Source organism: Gopherus flavomarginatus, chromosome 11 (genome assembly GCF_025201925.1).
Source record: "Gopherus flavomarginatus isolate rGopFla2 chromosome 11, rGopFla2.mat.asm, whole genome shotgun sequence".
NCBI classification, from domain to species: Eukaryota; Metazoa; Chordata; order Testudines; family Testudinidae; genus Gopherus; species Gopherus flavomarginatus.
In genome coordinates this window covers 49,280,986-49,307,050 of record NC_066627.1, presented here as the reverse complement: position 1 = coordinate 49,307,050, position 26,065 = coordinate 49,280,986, and the positions used below count along the sequence as shown (strand labels likewise).

Sequence of the window (26,065 nt, the reverse complement as noted above, 5' to 3'; positions counted from 1 at the left end):
AGAAGCTTTGAAAATGAGTTTCATCATGGGCCAGGGTACGGTGTGACTGTTGTGTTTGTTTCCCCTTGATGAACCCCCCCCCAGCCGATTTACTCATTCCCTGTAAGCAACCCACCTTCCCCCTTCGATTACAGCTTACTTAAGGAAATAGTCACTATCGTTTAAAAATCATATATTCTTTATTAAAAAGTCATTATAAAAAGAGGGAGAGAACTGACAAGGTATCCCGGGTGTGGTTTGGGAGGAGGATAGGAGGGAAGGAAAAAGCCACTAAAAATATTTCAAAGTAATGACAGCCTTTTGGTTGGGCTGTCCACAGGGGTGGAGTGGGCGAGTGCACGAAGCCTTTCCCCACGCGTTCTTACACATCTGGGTGAGGAAGGTATGGAACATGGTGAGTGGTGAGGGTGGTTACACAGGGGCTGCAGCGGCACTCTGTGACCCTGCTGCTGTTCCTGCAGCTCCACCAGACGTTGGAGGATGTCAGTTTGATTACGCAGCAGCCCCAGCGTTGCATCCCGCCACTGCTGATCTTCCTGCCTACACCTCTGATCTTCCTGCTGCCACTTCTCATCTCGAGCGTCTCTCCTCTCCTCACGTTGGTCCCTCCTGTCCTCACGTTCACTGGCATCTTTCCTGTAATTTGATACCACGTCCTTCCACTGATTCAGATGAGCTCTTCAATTGCGGGTTACTTCCATGATTTCCGAGAACATTTCGTCTCGCGTCTTTTTTTTCCTCCGCCTTATCTGAGATAGCCTTCGGGATGGAGTAGGAAGGCTTGAAAAATTTGCAGCTGCATGAGGGAGGTAAAAAAGGGAGAGAAGTATTTAAAAAGATACATTTTACAGAACAATGGTTATACTCTTTCACAGTGAACAACATATTCACCTTACACAGCACATGTGATTTCAGTACAAGGTCGCATTTTGCATCTTAATATTGAGTGCCTGCGGCTTTGGTGTTAGACATCTCACAGACGCAGGTCCGGGCAGCAGAATTCAGCTTGCATGCGGATGTTGCTTGAATGCCAGCAATCACCGGGACCGTACACAGCTAGGCTTTGTCATGCAATGATATCAGATTACTTGCTATATGCATGGCGTGGTCAAGTGTCCTACCATGGTGGACGGAATAAGGCTGCCTTGCCCAGAAACCTTCTGCAAAGGCTTTTGGAGGAGCTCCAGGAGAGCTTCATGGAGATGTCCCTGGAGGATTTCCGCTTCATCCCCAGACATGTTAACAAACTTTTCCAATAACTGTACTGGCCGCGAATGCATCCCAAGTCCTCAGGGCAAATCAATCATTAAAAAACGCTTGCTTTTAAATCATGTTTTATGTTTACAAAGGTACACTCACCAGAGGTCGCTTCCATGGCTTCATTGTCTGGGCTAGTGGCTTGGGAGGGCTGGGAGGGTAATTCCGTCTGGGTGAGAAAAAGTTCCTGGCTGTTGGGGAGAATAGAGTGCTGTGTGCTCTCTGCAAGCTCGTCCTCGTCCTCCTCCTCATCTTCCCCGTCCACAGAATCCTCAGCCTTGGCTGAGATTACCACCTCCACCTCGGAATCCACGGACAGGGGTGGGGTAGTGGTGGTGGACCCCCCTAGAATTGCATGCAGCTCAGTGTAGAAGCGGCATGTTTTTGGCCCTGCCCCGGACCTTCCGTTTGCTTCTTTGGTTTTCTGGTAGGCTTGTCTGAGCTCCTTAACTTTCACTCTGCACTGCACTGAGTCCCTGGTGTGGCCTTTCTCCATCATAGCCTTGGAAATTTTTTCAAATGTTTTTTCATTTCATCTTTTGGAATGTAGTTCTGTTAGCACAGAATCCTCTCCCCATATAGCAATCAGATCCAGTACCTCCCGTGCGGTCCATGCTGGAGCTCTTTTTCGATTCTCAGGAGACTGCATTGTTACCTGTGCTGATGAGCTCTGCATGGTCACCTGTGCTTGCGAGCTCTCCACGCTGGCCAAACAGGAAATGAAATTCAAAAGTTCGCGGGGCTTTTCCTGTCTACCTGGCCAGTGCATCCGAGGTCAGATTGCTGTCCAGAGCGGTCACAATGGTGCACTGTGAGATACCTCCCGGAGGCCAATACCGTTGATTAGCGGCCACACTAACCTTAATCTGATATGGTAATACCGATTTCAGCGCTACTCCTCTTGTCGGGGAAGAGTACAGAAACCGGTTTAAAGAGCCCTTTATATCGATATAAAGGGCCTTGTTGTGTGGACGGGTGCAGCGTTAAATCAGTTTAACTCTGCTAAAATCAGTATAAACACGTAGTGTAGACCAGGCCTCAGAGTCTGACTCCTATCGCGCCAGGAGAAGCAGGAGCCACAGATCAAGGTCTGGGAGAGACAGGAGGGAGCCCCAGAAGTGGCCTCTGCAATTGCAGAATCCACCTCAGTGTGGCCCTTCTGGACCTCCTAGGCCTTTCACCAAGGACAGGGAGGAATCCAAGGTCACTGTTCTGCAACGTCTTCTGTGGTCTCAGCCACCTTTGTCCTGCCATCAGCTTTGCATCTGCCCTCGGCATCTGCCCACACCCCAACGCCTCTGAGAGTGGCACCATCATCGACTCCAGCACCGACCTTGGCACTGACCTCGGCAGCGTCCTTGCGTCCATCTTCCGTGCTGGCACCATTGTCAACATCGAGTACGATGCAGGCACTGGTGGCCCCGGTGTGGAGGGCCCTTCGCCTTCATCGGCACCTGCGAGTGGATTGGCATTGGCTCCATCAACGGTTCCTCCCATCGTACTGATGATGGCATCAACTCTTGGTCTGGTGTCTGCAGCTCTGGCACCGTCTGGCACACCACTAGCACCAACGCTGCCCTGGGGGTGGATGACAGGGAGCATCCGCCCATTATAAAAGCTTTCTCCTCTTCGTCACTGGATGAAGCATTGGCGGTTACAGCCGTAGCCCTGGCGCTTGAGGACAACAGGGTGCTGCAGCAGTTGCTGCACAGGGCTGCTCAGGGTCTGGGCATTAAGGCCAAGGAAGTCGTAGAGGAGGCTGATCTCATGGTGGACATCCTCGCACCCTCAGGACCTTCCCCTATTGCCCTTCCACTTACTAAAACCATTGTAGACACCACCAAGACTCTATGGCAGACCCCAGCTTCCTTGTCACCCACTGCCAAGCGCAATGAGAGGCGTTATTCATGTCCTCCAGAAGGTATGAACATTTATACTCCCTCCCACCAACCCCCTGACCCTCTTGTTGTGGACGCTGCTAACCAGCATGAGAGACAGGGCTTCCAAGGGCCCTCCCCCAAAAACAGGGAGGCTTAAGTGTCTAGATCTTGTTGGGAGAAAGGTCTATTCTACAGGGGGTCTGCTGCCCCGTATCTCTAACCAACAGGCCATTGTCAGCAGGTACTCGTTCAACATCTGAGCAGCGATGGCCAAATTTATGGAACTCTTCCCGTTGGACTCCCGAACCGAGTTCTTGGCATTGGTGGAGGAGGGGAAGCTAATATTCCAGGTTTCCCACCAGGCTGCATTGGACGATGCTGGTGCTGCCACTAGGGTCATGGCAGCTGGGATAGCCAAGAGTAGGGGCTCCTGGCTCCAAGTCTCGGGGCTCCCTTATGAGGTCCATCAAACTATTCAGGACCTCCCATTTGAGGGTGAGGCGCTTTTTTCTGAAAAGACAGACTAGAGGCTGCACAGCTTGAAAGACTCACAAGCTACCCTTAAGTCCTTGTGTCTGCACACTCTTGCCACACAGCAGAGACACTTACGACCATAGCCTCCTCCGAGATTCCATCAGCAGAACCAACAGGATGATTCTCAGAGGAGGAATAGGACTAGCAGGAGGAGGCAACACCTATCCTCAGGCTGCCCTCTGACCCTAAACCAGCCTTTTAAGGTGCGGTCGAGAACAGCGCACCAAATCAGAAACTGGATCTACCCTGCCTTACCTCTTCCTCCCGACTATCCCCTTTCTACCGTGCACAGTCCTGTATCACTTTGGACCTCTGGGTGCTCGGCACGGTAGAGAGGGGATACTCCATTCAATTCTTTTCCTTCCCGCCCTTCCACCCCCATTTCCTGTACCTCTTCAGGGAATCTTCTCACAAGCATCTACAAATCCAGGAGGTGCAGTTGCTCTTATCGCTTGGGACAGTGGAGGAGGTTCCTGTGGAGCACAGGGGTGAGGGCTTCTATTCCCAGTATTTCCTAATACTGAATGCCAGTGGCGGCCTCAGGCCTATCCTGGACCTGCGAGAACTCAACAGGTTCATGAAGAAACTCAAGATCTGCATGGTCTCCTTGGCCTCCATCATCCCCTCACTAGATCCAGCAGATTGGTATGCCACCCTCGACTTGAAGGACACGTACTTTTACGTTGCAATCACTCAGCCCCACAGGAAGTACCTCAGGTTTGTCGTCAGTGGTACCCACTACCAGTTTACTGTCTTCCCTTTCGGCCTGTCAGCAGCACCTTGCGTATTCACCAAATGCATGGCAGCCATCACCGCGTTCTTGTGGAGGCACCAGGTACAGGTGTTCCCGTGCTTAGACGACTGGCTGATCAAAGGCCGCTCCAGGACCAACTGGAATCTCGGGTCACATTTATCAGAGGCACCTTCGAGAGTCTGGGTCTACTCCTAAATGAAGTAAAATAGACTCTCCTGTCCAGAGGATAGAGTTCATAGGGGCAGTACTGGACTTGACCCAAGTCAGAGCATACCTGCCACAGGTGAGGTTTCAGGCCCTCAGTGACTTAATCCGAGGTATCATGCAGTGCCCCACCACTACAGTAAGAAACTGCCTGAAACGTCTCAGGCACATGGCAGCCTTTACCTACGTGATGCAGACTCAGGCTTCGACCTCTCTGGTCATGGCTCGCATCAGTATATTGCCCAGCCTGGGACAGCTTGGACAGAATCGTGACCCTGCTTCGCCCAGTCCTCGACTCCCTCCGATGGTGGATTGACGCTCACCAGGTGTACTCAGGGGTTCCCTTTGCTGCCTCACAGCCATCTCTGTCGTTGGTGACGGACGCATCAGACTTGCGCTGGGGAGATCATCTGGGAGACCGCAGAACTCAAGGCCTCTGGTCACAAGCAGATCTGTGTCTCCACATCAATGTCAGAAGACTGAGAGCGGTGCACCTAGCATGTCAGACATTCTGTCCTTACCTAACCGGGCAATGTGTATCAGTCATGACGAACAATACAACAGCAATGTTCTGTATCAACCAACTGGGGGTGGGGAGAGTGCATGTGCCTCTCCCCTGTGCCAAGAAGCCTTCATGCTGTGGGACTTCTGTGCAGAACATTCAATTCACCTGCAGGCCTCATACCTCCCCGGGGTTCAGAATGAGCTGGCGGACCACCTCAGCAGTTCCTTCCACAGCCACGAGTAGTCCCTGTGCCCGGACATCACAATTTCAGTCTTCCAGAGGTGGGGGTTTCCCCAGTAGACCTCTTTGCCATGTGACGCAACAGAAAGTGCCAGCAGTTCTGCTCCTTTCAGAATCACAGCCCAGGCTCCAGCGTGGATGCATTCCTCCTCCACTGGGGAGGTTCTCTCCTATCCACCTTACCACTGATACTGCTCATTCACAAGGTGCTGCTCAAGATCCACAGAGTTCAAGCTTATGTCATACTGATAGCACCAGCCTGGCCCCATCAGCACTGGTACACATGCCTCCTAGACATGTCTGTGGGAGCCCTGATTTCCTTGCTGCTTTCCCTAGACCTTCTCACACAAGATCATGGACGTCTCCAACACCCAAACCTCCAGTCACTCCATCTTATGGCATGGAAGCTCCATAGTTAAATTTGTTGGAGCTTTCCTGTTCAGACCAGGTTAGACAGGTCCTCCTTGGAAGTAGGAAGCCCTCTACGAGAGCCACATACCTTTCCAAGTGGACGAGATTTTAAGTCTGGTCAGTGCAGTGCCAGTCACCCCTGATGCTTGCTTCAGTGCCACACATTCTGGACGATCTCCTCCATCTGAAGCAAGAGGGTCTCGTTGTCTTCTATACAGGTGCACTTAGCCGCCATCTTGGCCTTCCATCCAGGCAAGCAGGGCTGCTCACTATTTGCTAACCTCATGGTCAGCTGATTCCTAAAGGGGTTCAATAGATTATACCCTTGTGTCCGACAACCAGTTCCTGCCTGGGACCTCAACTTGGTCCTTTCTATGCTCATGGGGGCCCCCTTTTGAGCCTTTAGCAACCTGCTTCCTGCTCTACCTCTCTTACAAGGTCGCGTTCCTGGTAGCAATAACCTCGACCAGGTGGGTGTCCGTGCTCAGGGCCTGGATATCAGAGGCTCCTTACACCATGTCCTATAAGGACAAGGTTCAGCTCTGGCCTCACCCTGCTTTCCTCCCGAAGATTGTCTCTGTTTCACGTCAACCAGGACATCTTTCATCCCATTTTCTACCCTAAACCTCATTCCAGCAGCAGGGAGCAGAGACTCCACTCTCTGGATGTCCGCAGGGTGCTGGCCTTTTATGCTGAGAAAATGAAACCATTCAGAAAGTCAGTCCAGTTGTTTGTAGCAGTGGCAGACAGGATGAAAGGTCAGCCGGTTTCATCCCAATGCATCTTGTCATGGATCGACCTGTTCCCACACCTCCAATCACGGCGCACTCTACCAGGGCACTGGCTTCATCTACAGTGTTCCTGGCTCAGGTTCCCACCAAGGAAATCTGCAGAGCAGCAATGTGGTCCTCCATACACCCTGTGAAAGTAGAAAAAGAACTGACAGGACTTTAAAGGACATTTCAATGCAAACAGTCCCCTCTGTAAGCAATTGTCAGGCTAAGCTGTAACCCTAATAACGCAAAATTTGTAGAAGCAAGAATTGTGTGAGATGGGGGGAGAAAACTGTGTAAAAAGTTGTTGCAACCTTAAGTCAAATAAGTATGAAATGTAGACTATAGTTAAATTGGTAAAAATAAATAAATAAATCAGAATGACCTATATATAAACAAAATGCAGCTGTTGCACATTATTGTTTGTAATAAATGGTATAAATGCTTGCCCTAATGGTTTGTCTTAAAAAAAAAAAACAAAAAAAAAAAAAAAAAAAAAAAAACCTGTTTAGCTCTCTCCCTCCATGCAATTGCTAACAATAACAAAGTATCTAACTTTGCTGCACCCAGCCAAAAAGTTAAAACGCTGTTTTTCTCTGACAACCCTTTTGCCGCACATTATGCGATTACCCAGCAGGCCGGAGATGATGTGGCCTTCAGAAGAGCAGTACTCCAATCAGTGGACAACTCTGACCCTATCTCCTGAACTTGGCTTGGGAGTCATCTGACTGGAATGGACATGAATGAGCACTCACTTCTCGTAACTGTTGTTCTTTGAGATGTGGTGTTCATGTCCATTTCAATACCCCTCTCCTACCCCTCTGTTGGTGTAGCCGGCAAGAAGGAACTGAAGGGGTGGCGCGTCGGCAGGGCTCTATATTGAACACCACGAAGGCACGATGTCAGTGGGTGCCCAGGCCAGCTCTCCGGATGCTGCTAAGGGAAAAATCTTCCAGCTATCGTGCACGTGTACACACCTGATTGGAATGGACATGAACAACAAATACATCTTGAAGAACAACAGTTATGAGAAGTGAGTAATCCTTTTTTACTCCCCCTCACCCGCCACAGGCTTAATAAGAAAACAGCATGCAAAACTGTCTGGAACTAAAGAGAAGGAAACAAGGAGGTTAAAATAAAGACAAAATGTGGGGAATTTCCATAGAAACCAGCACAGACAGCATACTACTGTACAAGCAGTGCTGAGCCAAAGAAAAATGCTTAGGGACAGTGACTTATTCGGCTGTCACTAGTAATACAGCAACCAAACCCATCTTTTTTTCCCATGGCATGACCACACCTAGTTCATCATCAGTTGTTTTAATCACAATGTTGGCAGCTTCCATAGACTACTCTCTGACAGGATTCTGTTCCTTAATTTATTACTGTTAATAATGAGCTTTATTGTGTGTGGTAATCTGTACTTCCACTGATTGAAGGCTGATACGTTAGGACCTTGATTTTCTTCACTGCTAACATCTCAAAATTGTTAATTTTGCTGTTGATAGAGATTGCCTGCTTGTTGCCATCTTGACTATTCCTCCTCGTTTGGGACATTGGATGCTGCTGACATACAATGTACAAAAGCTAGTTGTAGGAGGATCTTCCTCTGTTTCTATGTAGGTGCTTGGCTCTTGTGGAGCAATAAGTAATGTATTGTACTAGTCGTGATCCACACTGGCAAATCATAGTGTTATGGAAGCATCTGGAGGTAGAGCCTCTTCTGTCTTTCTTTCCTAGAGGGCTGTGGGGTCATCCTGCAAAGCAAGGTGAGAGGAAATAAGTGAAGAAAACTTGGACATCATGATTGCTAGCGGTAATGCTTGAAATGCCTATGTCTTTGAGGTTTGTCCATGAGGAGAGGCGTGAAGGCACAGGAGAAGGAGAGAGGGTGCTGGTTTAGCAGTGCAACATTATTCCAAACAAGAGTGACTTAATAAAAGGAAATATGATGGTGATGCTGATTGGTAATGTCGTCTTTGTAGGTTTTCAGTGGAATGTCTATCTTCTCTGGGGAAAACAATAGGTAAGTGAAGTTATAATCAGATTCAGACAACAAGCTTCTGCTCTGCGTTATTGATAAATGATCAGGGAATGGGGGAAATGACTTCTAAACAAATATAAGCAAGTTTCAGAAGGGTAGCTGTGTTCGTCTGTATCAGTAAAAACAGTGAGGACTCCTTGTGGCACCTTAAAGACTAACAAATGTATTTGGGCATAAGCTTTTGTGGGATATAACCGATTTCATCGGATGCATGGAGTGGAAAATGTTGTAAGCAGGTATAAATATACAGCACGTGAAAAGATGGGAGTTGCCTTACCAAGTGGCCAATTCGATTAGGGTGGATGTAGCCCATTTCCCAACAGTTGACAAAAGGGGGAATATCAACAGAGGGAAAATTACTTTTTGTGGTGCTTACAAGGCCAATTCAATCAAAATGGATGTGGCCCCTTCCCAGCAGTTGACAAAAAGGTTTGTGGACATCATAGGACCCAACCACATCAGCCACACCTCAAGGGCTCGTTCACCTGCACATCTGTCATTCTGATATCATGTGCCAGCAATGTCCCTCTGCCATGCACATTAGCCAAACCGGACAGTCTCTGTGCAAAAGAATAAATGGACACAAATCAGACATGAAGAATTGTAACATTCAAAAACCAGTAGGAGAGCACTTCAGTCTCCCTGGACACTCAATAACAGACTTAAATGTTGTCATTCTTTGACAAAAAAACTTCAAAAACAGACTTCAGTGAGAAACTGCAGAACTGGAATTAATTTGCAAACTTGACACCATCAAAGTAGGCCTGAATAAAGACTGGAAATGGCTGAGTCACTACAAAAAATAATTTTCCCTCTGGTACTCACACCTTCTTGTAGGAAACAATTCAACCCTGGCATGGAGATGGACAAGACAATTTATTAGGTATTTTCCATCTCTTGCTTCTAGTATACAAATGTGGTACGTGGCTATGTTGTGTCAGTATCAATGGAATGCTAACCAGGCTAGAATAGTGGTGATGAGATAGTCCTCTTCCAACACTCGCTTGTCTCTCCCACCCTTTCCATCAAGAAGATGAAGAGGAATTGTAGGGAGACCAGTACGTGCCCTGAAAAAAGTAGGCTAATCCCCTACCAATGCCTCAGAATGGAAGTGTTCTGAATGGTGATGTTATGCACCATCTTTCTTGTTGCAGGTAATCTTGTGCGAATTATACCACATGGGCTGCTGGTGTTCTTCCCTTCGTATCCAGTCATGGATAAAAGCCTGGAATATTGGAGAGTATGTTGGTTCTTTCTTTGTGTATGAATTGTAGTTACACACTTTGGACCAAACTTTCACACACAGATGCTTATATTGGAGTTCCCAGTACTGCAGTCTAGCACTGACTTGGCGAAATACTTACTTTATGCATCTGTTTTCATTTACATTTATTGTCTATATTGGTACATAAGGTTGTGAACAGCACTCTAGGCAAAAAAAAAAAGCTTAAAGTCATAACACAACAAATGCTGAACAATGAGGGAACTGGGGAACAAGCAGAGCAAGAAATAAAAGAAGCTTGGTTAATTAGGCATGTTTCTACAAATTAATGTATATTTGAGGTAGGACTGGTAGCACCACGTGCTCTTAAAGTTACCCAACACATCCTGTTATAAGACCCTGTTTTCAGTTTCAGTAACTTTGCCAAACTTTAACCATTTCAGCTGAAATTTTTCATGACCAATATCTGCCTCAGGCGGAATATTTTGTTTTGCCCATGTTAAAAAATTCTGCTGAGCTTTTTTTTTTTTTGGAAATGTTCTGTTGCCCCCATGCTTTGGAAGAGGGACTTGAAATTTGGGGTGGCCTTTGCGTCAGGGATTTACTTTTGGTGTCTCTGTGAAAAGCCACACAAACTTGACCAAGTTATTAGCCTTTGCAAAATCTCAGTTTGTGCATGCTCAGTAGAGACTTAGATTTTAGCAGTTAAATTCCCAAAGATTCTGTGCATGCTAGCCATGCTCTAGCCCAGTGGTTTTCAAACTTTTTTTCTGGTGACCCAGTTGAAGAAAATTGTTAATGTCCATGACCCAACGCAACTGGGGATGAGGGGTTTGGGGTGTGAGAGGGGCTATGGGCTGGGGCAGAGCATTGGGGTGTGAGAGTGAGGGCTGTGGAGTGGGGATGGGAATGAGTCCCAATATTTGGGGCTTTTTCTTATATAGGCTCCTGTTACCCTCCCACCACCATCCTGATTTTTCACACTTGCTGTCTGGTCACCCTATTCCCTTAGCTTTCTGCAGTACTTATCCTAGACTAAATCACTAACTGGCTTTCCTCTTGTTCATCGTTGGTATCCTTAATACGGAAATGACTCCTGGATGACTTGAAGCTGAGTTTTGGTTGGATTCCAATCAATTTGGTGGTTTTCTCAGACAGATGTACCAAAGGGTGGTAATACTTCCTAACTGGCTTGTTTTAAAAAAAGTTAATAGTAAATAGTTAAAAAATCCTTGATAGTAAACTCCCAGTTGGATGATTATTTTATTTTTCATTATAATACATTTATTGTAGTTTGTATTTTTCCTTGGTTGCTGCTGTTCTCATCCCTTGTCTTTTTTTCTGGCTGAAGCCAGGGATGTTTTTCTAATGTGAGTTGTGTGTCCCAGCAGAAGCCATTGTAGGACATTTCCCTAGGTAACTGTTGCTCCCCTTCTAAGGTACCAGTGTTGGGCAGTGGTGGGGAGCACGGAACCAGATTCTCAGTACATATTGCAGGAGAAGTATACAGGAGGCAGATATTGTGTGCCAAGGGTCTACAAGTGGAAGGAAGGAGGTTACCTCACTGCTGGTATGGCTTCTGAAAAGATGCACAAAGCGTGGAGAAAGTGTCTTGGCCATTCTGTCTAAACTGCCCATGTTGGAACTGCTGCCTGGACTCAGCTCATTTCCCTGCCATTGGTAGCTACATGCCCCTGCCTCCAACTGGCTGACAAGAGAGGAATAGGTGGTGGGGAGCATGTAGTTACCACCGCCTGTGGCTTCCTTTCCCATATGTACTTCTGACTTATTTGCTCTCTGTTTAATAGGAGCATGACTTTGCTAAAAGAATAGAAGAGGTGAAACCAATGTTTGTGGAACCAAGGAATAAAGGAACCTTCACAGAGGTTGGTCATTTGTGTTGTCTGTCTCATTTCATAAGTTCTTCTTTTTATGCTTAAATACTTCTCTGAAGATGTGTTTGCAGCAGTGACTACAGAACTGCATGCTGTTGGGTTAAAACCAAAAGAGCTGTAGGGGCTCTTGAAATACAGCTCTTCCCTTCTCCTTTCTGCCTTCCTTCATGCTCCATTCTCCTGATGAGGTGCACTGAACACTAATATAGTCATGGTTTGAAATCTGCATGCGCTTTGGATATTAGTACCATATGTTTAGACATAAGGTGACCAGATGTCCCATTTTTAAAGGGAGAGTCCCGTTTTTTGGGACTTTTTCTTACATAGGTGCCTATTACCCCCACCCCCTTTCCCATTTCTTCACAGTTGCTATCTGGTCACCCTGCTTAGACACCATGGTGAAGGATAGGGTAGAAAAGCTTAGCTCAGTTTGTCAGTGCACCAGTCAGCATTGGAAATCCAACTCTTGGATATTCTGCAGGCCATTTCCCTCCAACTTGTTGCAGTTTGTTTTTGATTATGAAAATGTTCTGTGTAACCGTGAAGTGTATTTTTTATTCAGAATGCTGGGCAACACTAGCTTTTGCCCAGGGGCTCAATTATTGTAATCAGGGTCTGCCTTTGTAGAAGCAACTCAACTGGAACATCTCACCTATGGCATATTCATTTTCTTCTACGCCAGTATTAAACCCAGTAATTTCCAGTGAGATGGGAAGCCATTTTGTTTGGGTGTAAAGGGGCTCTTAAGTGTAGCCTTCCACTGGAATCTTAAAAAAAAATATAAATATATATAAAAAAAAAAATCTGATGCATTTCCAAGGGGCGTGTGTGCACACACACATACACAAAGCAGAGATGGTTTAGAAGCAGCTAAATAGAGAAGGCAGTGAACTCTAGCAGAGGGAAGAGAAACTCCTACCACTCTTCAGTATAAATACTGCTCTGTGTGTGCGTCTGTCCTTGGCACAACTTTGTTTAAATAGAGTTTCTTGGGACTGCATTGCTGGAAGATACTGGTATTCAGTTGTTGTAAGAGAAGAGGAGGCTTCCTTGCAGTTCTGGCAGTTCTTGCATCATAAATGGTTTATAGAAAACAAAACAGCTGTTACACCCATGGACTGGCCATTTGTCAAGAGAGGAAAGAGAGGACAACTTCCTGGTTACATGCACAACCTTGCTGATGATGTACAATATTCTTTACTGTTTAAATTGTTAAAGAAACAATTACAAAATTAGATGGAAGTGACCTAATTTAGAAGCAAGATTAGATTACAGAGGTTTTGAGAAGTATTCCTCTGCTAAAAAGATAAGAAAAGTTTCATACCAACAGCTTAACATGTAGAGGAAAAAACATGTCGGTAATCCAAGAAGCTGCTAGGTAGAGTTTGTACCTCTTCTGAGGCAATTGGCCTGTAATATGTTAAAAGAGGTTCCTGACTAAATTATTGTTACACTTTTCCATCACTGTCATAAATCCACCTCCTTGAAAGATGGTAGCTAGGTCAAAAGAAAAAATCTTGCATCAGTCTAGCTTTGTCTACAGTGGGGGTTAGGTTGACCTCACTACGTCACACAGGGTGTGAAATTTTTCACAGCTCTGAGTGAAGTGGCTAGATCAACCTAAGTTTTAGTTGTTTAGGCCTCGGTGGGAACAGACTTTTTTTCTGTATCTAGTGAAATTGTTAAAATACGATTCTTCATACTTACAGATATTGATGCAGTTCTGGCATGTGCTGCTTGCATCATAAATGGTTTATAGAAAACAAAATTAAAGTTTTAAATGAATAGCCTTCTATTTTCCTAATTTGTTGAAATTCCCCACACTTCTTCCACCTTTTTCTCTTCCACTGAATTCCAGCCTCTTCTTCTTGGCAATGATTAGAGTAAACAATAACGTCAAATTGCTTTTTGTTTTCGTCTTTTGCCAATGTGGAGTCATAAGAGTACTGCATGATAAGTTCTTTGTTTTCCCGTCAGAGATAGGTGACATCACAATGTTATGTCTGTCAGAAGATCTGTGGGATTCTTTGTAAATAAGGGGGTTTTGGAAAGCAAATATTTCTAACATCCATAGTTATACTCCAGTAAGGAAACTGACGCTAAGCCTAGTTAACTACATCTTGAGTCTTAATATATGAGTCAAACTTGTTATGATGTACAAGTTTGTTTGTGTGTGTGTAAAGGAGGTGGTTTCCCCCTTCCTCATACCTAACCTGTTTGTCTTGTAGATCATGGATGCATATTATGATAAGATTGTCTGTCCCAAGTCTAGTGGAGCTACTTTCTTGGCAGTATGTCGGGGAAAGGTAATGTAGAGCAGTTTGTCATTCTTAAGAGCAGGCTGCTTTTTGCATTGAGTTTGGAAGACTGTAGCTCTTCCAGATACTATTTTTAGCAAAGAGAAATGTGTGTGTTTTGTGTATCTGTCAATAATCACATGCATAAAAAAGCCCTAGTGAAATAAAGGAGCAAATGTAGAATACATAGTTTTTCCACCTCTATTTTAAGTGCGCTGGTCTGTCATTCATGGTTTTGCTAGTGTTACATGCATAATCTCAAAGGGGACCGGCTTCATACTTTCCTACATTTTCTGTTGGTTGCTCACAGAAGAGCTGTATTACTGTATGAGAGAGACTGTATTAGACAAGACCTGACAAGCGTTTGTCAGCCTAACATTATAAAGAAACTACTGTCTGAAATGTTGTGCAATTTCAAAAGATGAGCTAAAGTTAGTTCAAACCCAGTGCCTGCGCTGGAGCCCTTCTGCCAGTGTTGGTGGTTTTACCGTCATACTTTCCTAATTTTAGAAAGGGATTTGATCCTCTTGAAATGGTTGTATTTGTTCTGAATGTTGAGGGAGGTGCCCCAGAAGAGAAGCACACTTTGTAAATAGATGTTGTTATTAATGGTCATCCTCTGGTGTATGGAAAGTTCAGGCATGAAATGTATAATCAGTAATGGGTGTGCTGGCAACACAGCCTGGAAATCAGGAAGATTTTGAAATGCTTACTATCGCAGAAACCATAGAAATAAGAAAGAAGCAGAGAAACCTCTCCTTACACCCTTTGGCCGATGTGTTACTCGCTCAAGGCCTGGTAGTAGGAAAACACTGGGATTAAAACCCTGGCAATAAAAGTAAGAAATCCAGTTCAAATTGTTTGTTTCCACTACTCTCAAACTACAATTGTTAGATGTGTAATTTAAGGCAGAGAGGCCACAACCCCTGAACTGCTCTGAAATGTCACGTAATTCCCTGTTAGTGATTGAAAGCACTGTTCATCTTCAGGCCAGTGAAGGCTTGGACTTTGCAGACATGAACGGACGAGGTGTTGTTATCACTGGGCTTCCATTTCCCCCTCGCATGGAGCCAAGAGTCGTTTTAAAGATGCAATTCCTGGATGAAATGAAAAGACAAGGTTCAGGGGCACAGGTAAGATTGGGGAACTTTTCGCAGATGATTTTTTGCCAGTCCATTGTCTCATAGTTTCTCTCCAGCATATGGCTTTTCTTGCCATCTCTGTGGGCCACAGTAAGCAAAACTGCTCTATTGAACCATACAAATTTGACACCCCTCTCCCACACCCCACCTCTGGCTGGGTTGTGCTGAAATTTTAAATTCTTCAAGTGATTGCACATGTCTGTTTCACTTCAAATGTGTGTGTACCTGGTGCCCAGGAGGGGGTGGTCATGAGTGAGGGGTCCCAGGAGGGGTGGGGTCAGAGGACAAGGATAAAGGGGGATGTTGGATGGGTCAAGGATTCTGAGGGGGGCAGCCACGGGGCAGGAAGTTGGAGGGGGTGGATAGGGGTTGGGGCAGGCCCTCCATACAGTTTCGGAACCCCAGTGTGGTCCTTGGGCCAAAAAGTTTGCCCACGCCTGGTTTAAACCTTGCGAGACCTGCAGGAAGCCCATGCCAACAGGTGACTCCCGTGACGCATATCTGGGGGAAGAGCACCAAACAGACAGGTGCAAAATCTGCAGGTTGCTCTGCCTTAGAATGAAGAAAGAGCAGGATTTCCAGCTGAAACAGCTTCTGGTGGAGTCCGCTCTCCATCCACAGCCTGCCACAGAGCTCCAGGATCCGACCCCGAGCATGTTGGCGCAGAGCGTCCCGGCCTTGGTGCGTGACATGGCACCAAGGAAAGACTCTGACTCCAGAGATCCTTCGCACTGGCGGTTCCCAGCACCAGAAGTGGCGCAGGCAACTGGCATTGCTCGCGCTCACCGGTGCTGCACAAGAAGATGGACAGGAGTTGTTTCCCAGTGCTGAAGGCCGTGACAGGTGCAACAGCAGTGCATCCCATGAAGGAGCACTCAGCACCCAAGTACCAAGAGTCGGTGCCGCTGACTTTAGTTCCCCAGAGTGGACTTTTGAATCCGGCACCCAGCGACTACCCGGACAGACAGTGCCAGGTGGAGGAGTTGGAGTCCCACTCCACCCCAGACACTTTTTGAGGCCACCAGGGACCTAAGAGCAATGACGGCCCTATAACCTCTGGCTATCAGGAACAAGCCTCTGGTTGTGCCATGTCTGGCACCATGTAGAGGCAAGGCAGCCATGATGCGGCAATCACCTTCTCCAACGTGGCACCGTTCACCTCCGCACTGCTCGGGTTCACCATCGCTGAGGCACCGTTCCCCAGCTTGGGACCCCGTGCGTGGTTCCCTGGCACCGGTCCCCAGCACCAGCCGCACCTTTCCCCTGCTAAGTACAGTACAGCTCAGTGCTGCTGTGGTCGTCACAATATAGATCAGTCATCTGACTTGGACTGGGACTCTTTTTACTTATGCCGCAGCAAATAGAGGTCGAATCGACACAGAAGTGAGGCACTGGAAGCATGGTCTCCAGATTAGCAGCCGCAGCCTCAGTGGCGATTCTGGACTCCCTGGGCTTATCACCAGGCCCAGGGCTCATTTTCCAGTGGCTCTCACTCATTAATCTCTGAAACCCAAGCACCCCAGCCGCATAAAAATCGCCCGGCACCTCAGGGATTGGAATCAACACCAGGACAGTGATCACAGCCTGTCCTAGACATCGTTGAAGCAGCCATGGTGACAGCCGGCCAGACTACCGCTGCCATGACTACGGTCAGCGCAGAGCCCACAGGCACTGACCAGGAGGATGCTAGAGAGCTGGATGGTCAGAAGGATTCGGTACTGCCTCTAGCCTCCTCATCCTCATCCCCAGACGAGGCAATTGCAGGGACTTCGGCCTTGAGACCTACCCCAATAGACGACCGTGCATACCAGGACCTCTTGCGCAGAATTGACCACAACATGGGATTGCAGGCAGAAGACGCTTTCGAGCCAAAGGACCCCATGGTCGATATCTTGATGCCAGAGGGTCTCTCCAGGGTACTCTGCCCCTGATAAAAACCATACAGAGCAATATCAAAATGCTGTGGCAGACCCTGGCATTGATCCTGCCTACGGCAAGGGGTGTGGAGTGCAAATACTTTGTCCCATCCAAGGGATATGAGAACTTATTCTCACATGTGCAGCCCTCCTCCCTAGTACTGACTGTGGTCAACGAGAAGGAGAGGCAGGGCCAACAAGGACCAACTCTAAAATCCAAGGAGTCTAAAAGATTAGATCTTTTTGATAGGAAGGTCAGCTCAACGGGGGCCTGCAGCTGAGGATAGCTAGCCAACAAGCTATCCTCAACAGATACAACTTCAACTCGTGGGCCTCCATGTTGAAGTTTAAAGAGCTAATTTCATCAGACTCCAGGACTGAATTCATGGCCATTATTGACCAAGGGAAGGTGGTGGCACAAACCTCTCTTCAAGCCTCCCTTGATGCAGTGGACCGCCCACATCCTCTCTTCATGGTTAGCCATGAGAAGGGGTTCAGGGCTGCAGGAGTCTGGGCTGCCCCCCAAAGTGCAGCAAACCTTCAGGACCTGCCGTTTGAGGGCACAGGACTATTCTCTGAGCAGATGGACTCCAAGCTGCACAGCCTGAAGGACTCCCAGGCACACCCCTGCAACCCAGCGTAAAAACTTTAAACTGCAGCCTCAACAGCAGCATTCCTACCCTCCTCAAAGATAGGACTTCTATAGAAGGAGGGGTAGGAATGGCAGGCACAGACTGTCGCATCCCCCCTCAGGTCAGGGCCAGGGTCCAGCCAAATCTTCATCGGGCTCAAAGCAGGCCTTTTGAAGAGATGCCCGAGAATGGCATACCCAGCACTACACCAGATCCTTCCCCGTGCTTCCTGAATCAGCTATCCCACTTCTTCCATGCCTGGTCCCAAATAACATTGGAACGCTGGGTCCTTTGGCTGGTGGAAGTGAGATATTCTCTCCAATTGTGCTTCTCCCCTTCCTCTCAACCCCCTTCCTCATCCCTCTTCAGGGACCCCTCACACGAGCAACTCCTTATCCAGGAGGTGTAGTCGCTCCTCGCTGTGGGGGCAGTGGAGGAGGGTCCTCTGGAGTTAAGGGGTAGGGGATTCTACTCCCGTTATTTACTCATCCCCAAAGCAAAGGGGAGTCTCAAACCCATCTTAGACCTGCAAGGACTCAACCAGTTCTTGGTCAAGCTGAAATTCTGCATGGGCTCCCTGAGCACGATCATCCCCTCATTGGTTGCGGGAGACTGGGTCACTGCCCTCGACGTGAAGGACGCATATTTTCACATATCCATTCAGCCTGTGCACAGACCATTTCTGCGGTTTTTAGTCTATCACAAATATTATCAGTTCATGGTCCTCCCATTCCACCTATCAACAGCCCCCCGAGTCTTCACCATATCGGTGATTGGAGCCTTTCTTCGCAGGAGACAGTTTGGGTATATCCCTACCTTGTTGACTGGCTGTTGTGGAGGCGCAACAGGGAGCAGGTGGAGTCTCAAGTCTGATTAGTCAGTGCTACTTTCGAGAGGCTGGGACTCCTCAACGTGAACAAGTCGACCTTGTCACCGACCCAAAGAATAGAATTTATCGGGGTGGTGCTGGACTCTGTACAAGCAAGGGCAATCCTGTTAGAGGCCTCGATTCCAAGTGATGACAGACATTACGCAAAGCCTCAGGCGATACCCCACCATGACAGCAAGGGGATGCGTGAGTCTCCTTGGCCACTTGGCAGCCTGCACTTATGCGGTCAGACATGCCAAACTGAGGCTCAGACCACTCCAAGCATGGCTCACTTTGACCTGTTGCCCAGCGCGAGACAGCCTGAGCTCAGTAATGTCAGTGCCAGAACACATAGTCAGGTTCCTCTGTTGGTGGCTCAACCCTCAGACAGTCTGCAAAGGAGTTCCCTTCAACAGTCCACAGCCCTCTTGGTCCCTATTAATGAATGTGTCAGGTCTGGGTTGAGGTGCTCACCTGGGAGATCTCCAAACACAGGGCCTATGGTTGCAGGATGAGCTCTCACTCCATATCAATATCAAGGAACTCAGAGCAGTGCGGCTAGCCTGCCACACCTTCCTGTCCCAGCTACAAGGATAGTCATCACTGCCATGCACTGGCAACACCACTGCCATGTTTTATATCAACGAACAGGGTGGAGCTCATTCCTCCCCATTATGCCGTAAAGTCCCTCCAGCTATGGGAGTTCTGCATAGCCCACTGCATTCACCTGGAGGCGTCCTATCTCTTGGGAGGACAGAACGAATTAGCGGATCAGCAGGTCATTCTGTAACCGCAAGTGATCCATCTATCCGAATGTCATGCATTCCGTCTTCCAAAGGTGGGGGTTTCCCCAAGTTGATCTGTTTGCCACTTGGAGCAACCGAAAGTGCCCAACGTTCTGCTCTTTCTAGAAGCACAGCCTGGGTTCAATCTCAGATGTGTTCCTGCTACCCTGAGGAGAATGCCTCATGTATGCCTTTCCACTGGTTCCATTTATGCACGAGGTGCTGCTCAGGATCCTCAGAGACAAGGCAAAGGTAATCCTGCTGGCCCCAGCGTGGCCCTGCCAACATTGGTACACCATGCTTCTGCAGCTGTAAGTGGACGCCCTGATCGTGTTACCACTTTACCTCGATCTGGTCACACAGGACCACGGTCGCCTTCACCATCCAGACCTCCAGTCCCTCCATCTCACAGCTTGCAAGCTTCATGGTTAAACCCAGTGGCACTCTGGTGCTTGGAACCTGTAAGGAAGGTTCTGCTCGGCAGCAGAAAACCATCCACCAGGGCCACTTACCTAGCTAAGTGGAAAAGGTTCACTTGCTGGTGTGTCCAGCATTGCACATCTCCACTCCAGGCACCTATACTACTCGTCTTGGAGTACCTCTTACACCTAAAACATCAGGGCCTGGCAGGATAACCCATCAGGGTGCAAGTTGCTGCTATCTCTACGTTCCACCCATGAGACTTCAGGCGTTCCATGTTCACCAACCCCATGGCAGGGTGTTTCCTCAAAGGCCTGGAAAGATGATATCCACAGGCTTGACAACCTGTCCCTGCATGAGACCTTCATCTATTCTTCTCAAGACTAATGGGGCCCCCTTTCGAACCACTGGTGACTTGCTCTCTTTTGTATTTGTTGTGGAAGGTAGCATTCCTGGTCGCCGTTACATCAACTAGGAGAGTGTCCAAGTTAAAAGCACTAACCTCCAACTCACCCTACACCATCTTCCACAAGGAGAAGGGTCAACCCAGGCCTCACTTCCCAAGGTGGTGTCCCAATTTCATACTAGCCAAGACACTTTTCTACCAATCTTTTATCCCAGACTTCATACCAGTGCATGGGAGTAGAGGCTTCACTCACTGCATGTCTGGTGTGCACTAGCATTCTACATCGAGCACACTAAGCCTTTCAGGAAATCCAGCCAACTGTTTGTGACAGTGGCAGACCAGATGAAAGGGCTCCTGGTCTCTTTCCAACACATTTCTTCCTGGATGACGGACTGTATCCGCGCATGCTACGAACTGGCTATGGCCCCAGCCCTGGTTATTACAGCACACTCCACAAGGCTGCAAGTCTTGTCAGCTGCTTTCTGGCCCAGATCCCCATTCAAAGAGATCTGCAGAGCTGCAACCTGGTCATTGGTGCATACGTTTACCACTCTCTGTGCTATCACCCAGCATGCCAGAGATGATGCAGCATTTGGCAGAGCGGTGCTCCAGTCAGCGATTCCTTAACACTGACTCCCACCTCTCCGGGAGAGCTTGGGAGTCACCTGATTAGAATTGATGTGAACGAGCGCTCGAAGAAAAAACAGTTATGTTCTTGTAACTCTTCTTCGAGATGTGGTATTCACATCCATTCCAATACCCACCCTCCTTCCCCTCTGTCAGAGTAGCCTGCAAGAAGGAACTGAAGAGAGGTCGGGTCAGCCGGGTCATATATTGAGCACCATGAAGGCACTACTCCAGAAGGCTCCACAAGCGACCCGACGGGAGCATCTAAGGGAAGAACATTCAGATGGCCGTGCACGCAGCGCACACACATCTAATGGGAATGGACGTGAACAACCACGTCTTGAAGAACAACAGTTACAAGAAGGTGAGTAACCATTTTTTATAATCAAACACTGGTCATAAATTTCTTGAACACAGTTGCATTCAAAATAGCTTGAGTGCATGGTAACCATTTATCTTTCAAAGGAAATATTTGGCCCAGAAGAAAATTGGTCAGGAAGTATAAACCATGGGCGTGGTGGGCTGTGTTTGGCAGCCTTTCGGATTTAAGTGCAAATACTATGTATTTCTTCTTTATCATCTTGCAGGGTAGTTGTTAGCTATTTAATGGCATGGTGAATGCTTTGTACAAGCCCTAATTCAGTGGCTAAACACCAGTGCAGGTTATATATTAATAACTAGGTCAGGGCTCCGTAGCAATAAGTAGTGCCTCAGTATAGTCGGAAGGGACTGCGTTAGCAGAGTCTTGCACGTGACTCATACCTTTTAGAGATACATTTATAGCATGTATTGGAGACTGAGACAAATAGCCCTTGCATAGAGAATACATTTTACCTACAGTAACTCATCACTTAACCTTGTCCTGGTTAACGTTTCATTGTTACATCGCTGATCTATTAGGGAACGTACTCCTTTAAAGTTGTGCAGTGTTCGCTTATAACATTGCTTTGCAGGTGGGGGCTTGGAACTAGGGTGGGCTGGCAGCTCCCCTATTAGTTTACCTCTCGAACTAAATTAAACAGGTGTTTCGCCGCGCTCGGGAGGAGCGGAGAGGCACTGATCCTCAGGGCCTGCCAGCAGGTGAGAGGCACTGGGGAGTGTGTGGAGGGGAGCTGATAGCGGGGCTACCGGCCCACCGTGGTTCCAAGCCCTCACCTGCTAGCTCTGATGGGCTGCTCTTCCAGAGAATTCCACAAGTAGTGGACAAAGTACTGTACTAGCAGGCAGCAAAAAAAAATTCCCTGGAACCCATGCTCCCCTATTTACATTAATTCTTATGGGGAAATTGGATTCGCTTAACATTGTTTTGTTTAAAGTTGCATTTTTCAAGAAGATAACTACAACGTTAAGCGAGGAGTTACTGTATTTGAATAGCTTGATTCCCCTCTCTCTCTCTCTCTCCCCCTCCCCTCTGCCCCCCGGCCCTTTTTTAGTTTTTATCTGGGCGTGAGTGGTACCGGCAGCAGGCTTCCCGGGCTGTGAACCAGGCCATCGGCAGGGTTATCAGACATCGCCAGGACTATGGTGCCATTTTCCTTTGCGACCACAGGTGAATTCTTGTGTTGAATAGGATGGGCTATAAATGATGTACCTTGTATTGAATAGGTTGGGCTATAAATGATGTACCTGTGTCCAACACACACACACAACTGTATGTGCTGTGTGTATAAGTGCATTAGTATGACTAGTTGAAGAAGGCTACAGTTCATTAATGATCATCAACAGTGAGCTAGGTATCATTCTCCCTAATAAGTGAAAATAACATACATGTTCATCCTCTGTTCTCCTTTCCCAAAATCATCTCCCCATTCCCTCCATAAGGCTGGTGGTAGTATTAGCAGATGCAGAATAAGCTGTCAGTGATTATTTGATGGCGGGGGGGGAGGGAAGGGCTAATATATCTTTTTTTAACCCTTCTCATGCCAGGAGTTAGAACTTCCTGAAACGCTAATACAAATTATGTGAATACAGAGGTTCCAGTCCTGCTCCCCACCAAGTCTGAGAAGGCAGTGAACGGTAATTGCAGTTTTGAAGGGAAATGCAGGAAGAAGTTACATATTGCCAGAAAAATCTAAAAATGATCTCACTTGTATTTCTCACCAGAATCTTGTTTCTGGGAAATGAGTGAATTCCTGCCATTGCCTTGAAACCTATCATCTTGAGTAGGAGTTTTGTTTGGCCATTTTGCGTGTTGTGAACCTTCTGAGCATGCATATCCTCCTTGTTTTCCTGAGAATGAGACTGAATCACCACTTTGTACTTTGCATGGTTCCCATTCAGTTTCTGAAGAAGAGAGCTGGTTATTTCCATTTCCCATAATGTTTTGTTTCTCAGGCCTTTCATCTGATCTCTGCACTACATGCAGCTTCTTCCTTTGTTTATTTCTGATTTAGCCCCCAGAAACCTCTGGATACAATAAAGTTTATTTTTAAATTAAACTATCTCAAGATTGATATTAATGATTATGGGGTAGGTGATCCAGAGAACTAATGGTCTAAAACAGGGATTTTCGAACTGGGGCTCGTGACCCCTCAGTGGGCTGTGATGTTATTACATGGGAGGTCGCAAGCTGTCAGCCTCCACCCCCAAACCCCCACTTCATCTTCAGCATTTATAATAGTATTAAACATAAAACAGGTGATTTTAATTTACAAGGAGGGTCGCACTCAAAGGCTTGCTGTGTAAATGGGGTCACCAATACAAAAGTTTGAGAACCACCGGTTTAGAATGAGCCTTTTGTTTCTGGGCATCTGGGTATGAATCCTGATCTGTGTTCACAAGTGAAAATAAATTTGGTGGTTTCAGCCCAATCCCTAATGAGCATTTTTCTACCTTATGCAGCTGCCAGTCAGTTTTGGGTAGTATAATATAACTGGTGTCTAGCAGGAGTGTTGCCATTCAGTACAGAGGGGTAGTGATAGACGCAAACACCCTGGCTCCAGCTAACTCTTGCTCGCCTGGGAACAAAGATCAGTCCCAGGTTTTTTTGTGTTCTTACTCAGCTGCTTGTTCTTACTGTTCCTGCTTAGCTGCTTGGTTCCTTACTTGGCGTTTCCAGGAGTAGGGGCATAGTCTTACTATGAAATTTAGTTTGTCATGTTGAGGACAGTCTCTACGTATGCTCTTAAGACTTCACTCTCGTCCCTGTTCCAGCTCCTCAGGTGAGATGTTGAAAGCTGCCTTCTGCTGAGAGATTAATTTGTTTGAGGGATTTTTCTCCTATTTTCCAATTCTCCACAGGTTCGTGAACAATGATGTAAGATCCCAGCTGCCCTCCTGGGTCCGCCCTTATGTCAAGATTTACAACAACTTCGGGCATGCAATCAGAGAGGTCTCCCAGTTCTTCCGTATTGCTCAAAAAATCGTAGGTATTGTCAAACAAAGGAGGAGTTTTTGTCCAAGGCTGTCAGGAACTAGGCACACTCAGCCATAGGAGAGTTGGGCAAAGGGTCTCTTCATTCTTAAGTGATCTCCTTTACTTAAGACTCTGAGCTACACTGGAGGATTCTGAGGGTCATCCCTCCCAGGGAATGTGTCACCAAGCTACAGGGCCTTTTGGGCTAGATTTCAAAGGAGAAGACTCTTCTTTTGTCTTTCTCTCATCCAGCCTGCCCCTAAACACAAGTTGATTTGGTCTGGAATATAAAATGAGGGAGTGAAACTGATGTTGTTATATACTTCCTAAAAGTCCCCTTGTCACCCACATAGAGAGGACACATGTGGAAAAAGTGATTAGACTCTCAAATTATTTAGCTCCAAGCTGGCTGGTACGTAAAATGAAAAGCAGCCGTGGTTAATAGCACAGGCCAGAAATCATCCTATCATTTGCCCATTTGGTACTAGGACATCTTTAATACTTTGGCTTCTGCCTTGGCATTAGGGAGCTCTTTGATTTGCTAATACAATACAGTTTGCATGCTATAGTGAGGCACAGCTGATAGACAACAGGATTTTGAAGTTGAGAGTTAGGTGTAATGTGGTGCTGTCAAAAGACTACACAATAATAGTGGCAGGGTACTTTGTGTAAGTTTGTGTGTGTGAAAGAGGTGTGAGCCTGAAATTGAGTTTAGAATTCTCATGCACTTAGGGTGGTTCAAAAGAGAACTATCTCATTGTAAAGGGGGGCCAAGGGATAGTACATCTGTATCAGAAGGGGCTGCATTGCAGAGAGAACGTCATCAAGATTGTGTGATGCTTCCCACTCTGACGTCCCTTTACAGTTGCATGATCCCTCTGTTCCACCTATGTCTTTCTGTGCTGAACGTCCCCATCTCCAATTAATCTGCCCATGCTAATTTCTGATTATTCAGTTGCATCTCAGGTGCATACATGTTCAAACCTCTCAGACTAAATTTTGATAGTGGATTTTATCTTCAGCTTTGCTCCTGGGTTCTTTCATTGAAAAATGTTCAGCCTTGGAAGTGGAACAGTAGTGGTTGCCTAGTGTAACATTTTCCAGTCTTTGTGCAGATGCCCCCACCCCCAACACGGAGCTCCTGCCCTAGCACCATATGTGAAGAGGACCCGACATCATCCACGTCATCTGGGCAGTCCCTCTCCTGGACAAAAGCTAAGAATTTAGATGACCATGTTCCTAGTCTGAAGAGGAAGCGAATGGGTAAGTCTGGGTGTTTGCATTTCTAAATTGTTTACAATTGTGTCTTCCTTGTATTATAGGAAAACACATACACTGAAGATTTTGTTTTAATCCAAAGATTCTGGGCCAAGCCAGAGGTGGAGCAAGGAGACTAGGAAATGCAGAGGGGCAAGAATCCAGAAGGGGTTAAACAGAGGAGGACCAAGAATCAAAAGGGTTATAGACTAACTGGGGAACCACATGGGGGAATGGAAAGAGTGGAAGGAAGAGACTGATGGGTATGGAGTGGGTTTGGTACCAAGGCACGTGAGATGACAGCAGACTGGGGATGCATGGGAAGGAGGCAGCAGATGTGGGTAGAGAGAGGAGACAGGAAATAGTCTTTTATTTGCATTTAAAAACTCCAGACAGCTCAAATTTTCTAGCTGTATAATTCAGCTTTCACTGTGAGTAAACACATGCCATCCCCCCCTCTCTTGGTATAGGTGCCTGAGGATGTTTCTTTTAAGGGTTCTAAAATGGAACTGACAAAAAAGAAAATCTGTCTGGCCACTGAGATGTCCGGGTGGAGGGAATGTCAGATAGTTACCCCACAGGAAATATTTTGGTGATTTTGAACAGCCATGAACATCTGAGGCTTCAACAGGTTGAATTTC

General features: G+C 47.0%; 1 protein-coding gene across 13 annotated transcripts in view; it reads left to right on the top strand.

Annotated features, from left to right (window-relative positions):
• The window catches only part of RTEL1 (regulator of telomere elongation helicase 1), a 114,020-nt gene that overhangs the window by 42,370 nt on the left and 45,585 nt on the right, over positions 1-26,065 (top strand). For 12 of the 13 annotated variants that reach the window (XR_007768558.1, XR_007768559.1, XM_050918253.1 and 9 more), the window contains 8 exons: positions 8,544-8,584; positions 9,757-9,842; positions 11,633-11,710; positions 13,948-14,025; positions 15,006-15,149; positions 22,246-22,361; positions 24,053-24,176; positions 25,283-25,430. Coding sequence is in view for 11 of the 13 variants with exons in the window: in XM_050918253.1 (XP_050774210.1) it covers positions 8,544-8,584; positions 9,757-9,842; positions 11,633-11,710; positions 13,948-14,025; positions 15,006-15,149; positions 22,246-22,361; positions 24,053-24,176; positions 25,283-25,430 (815 nt within the window). In the remaining 2 variants the exon portion in view is untranslated. The remainder of the gene's footprint in view (positions 1-8,543; positions 8,585-9,756; positions 9,843-11,632; positions 11,711-13,947; positions 14,026-15,005; positions 15,150-22,245; positions 22,362-24,052; positions 24,177-25,282; positions 25,431-26,065) is intronic. The other variant, XM_050918258.1, reaches the window with a different exon arrangement.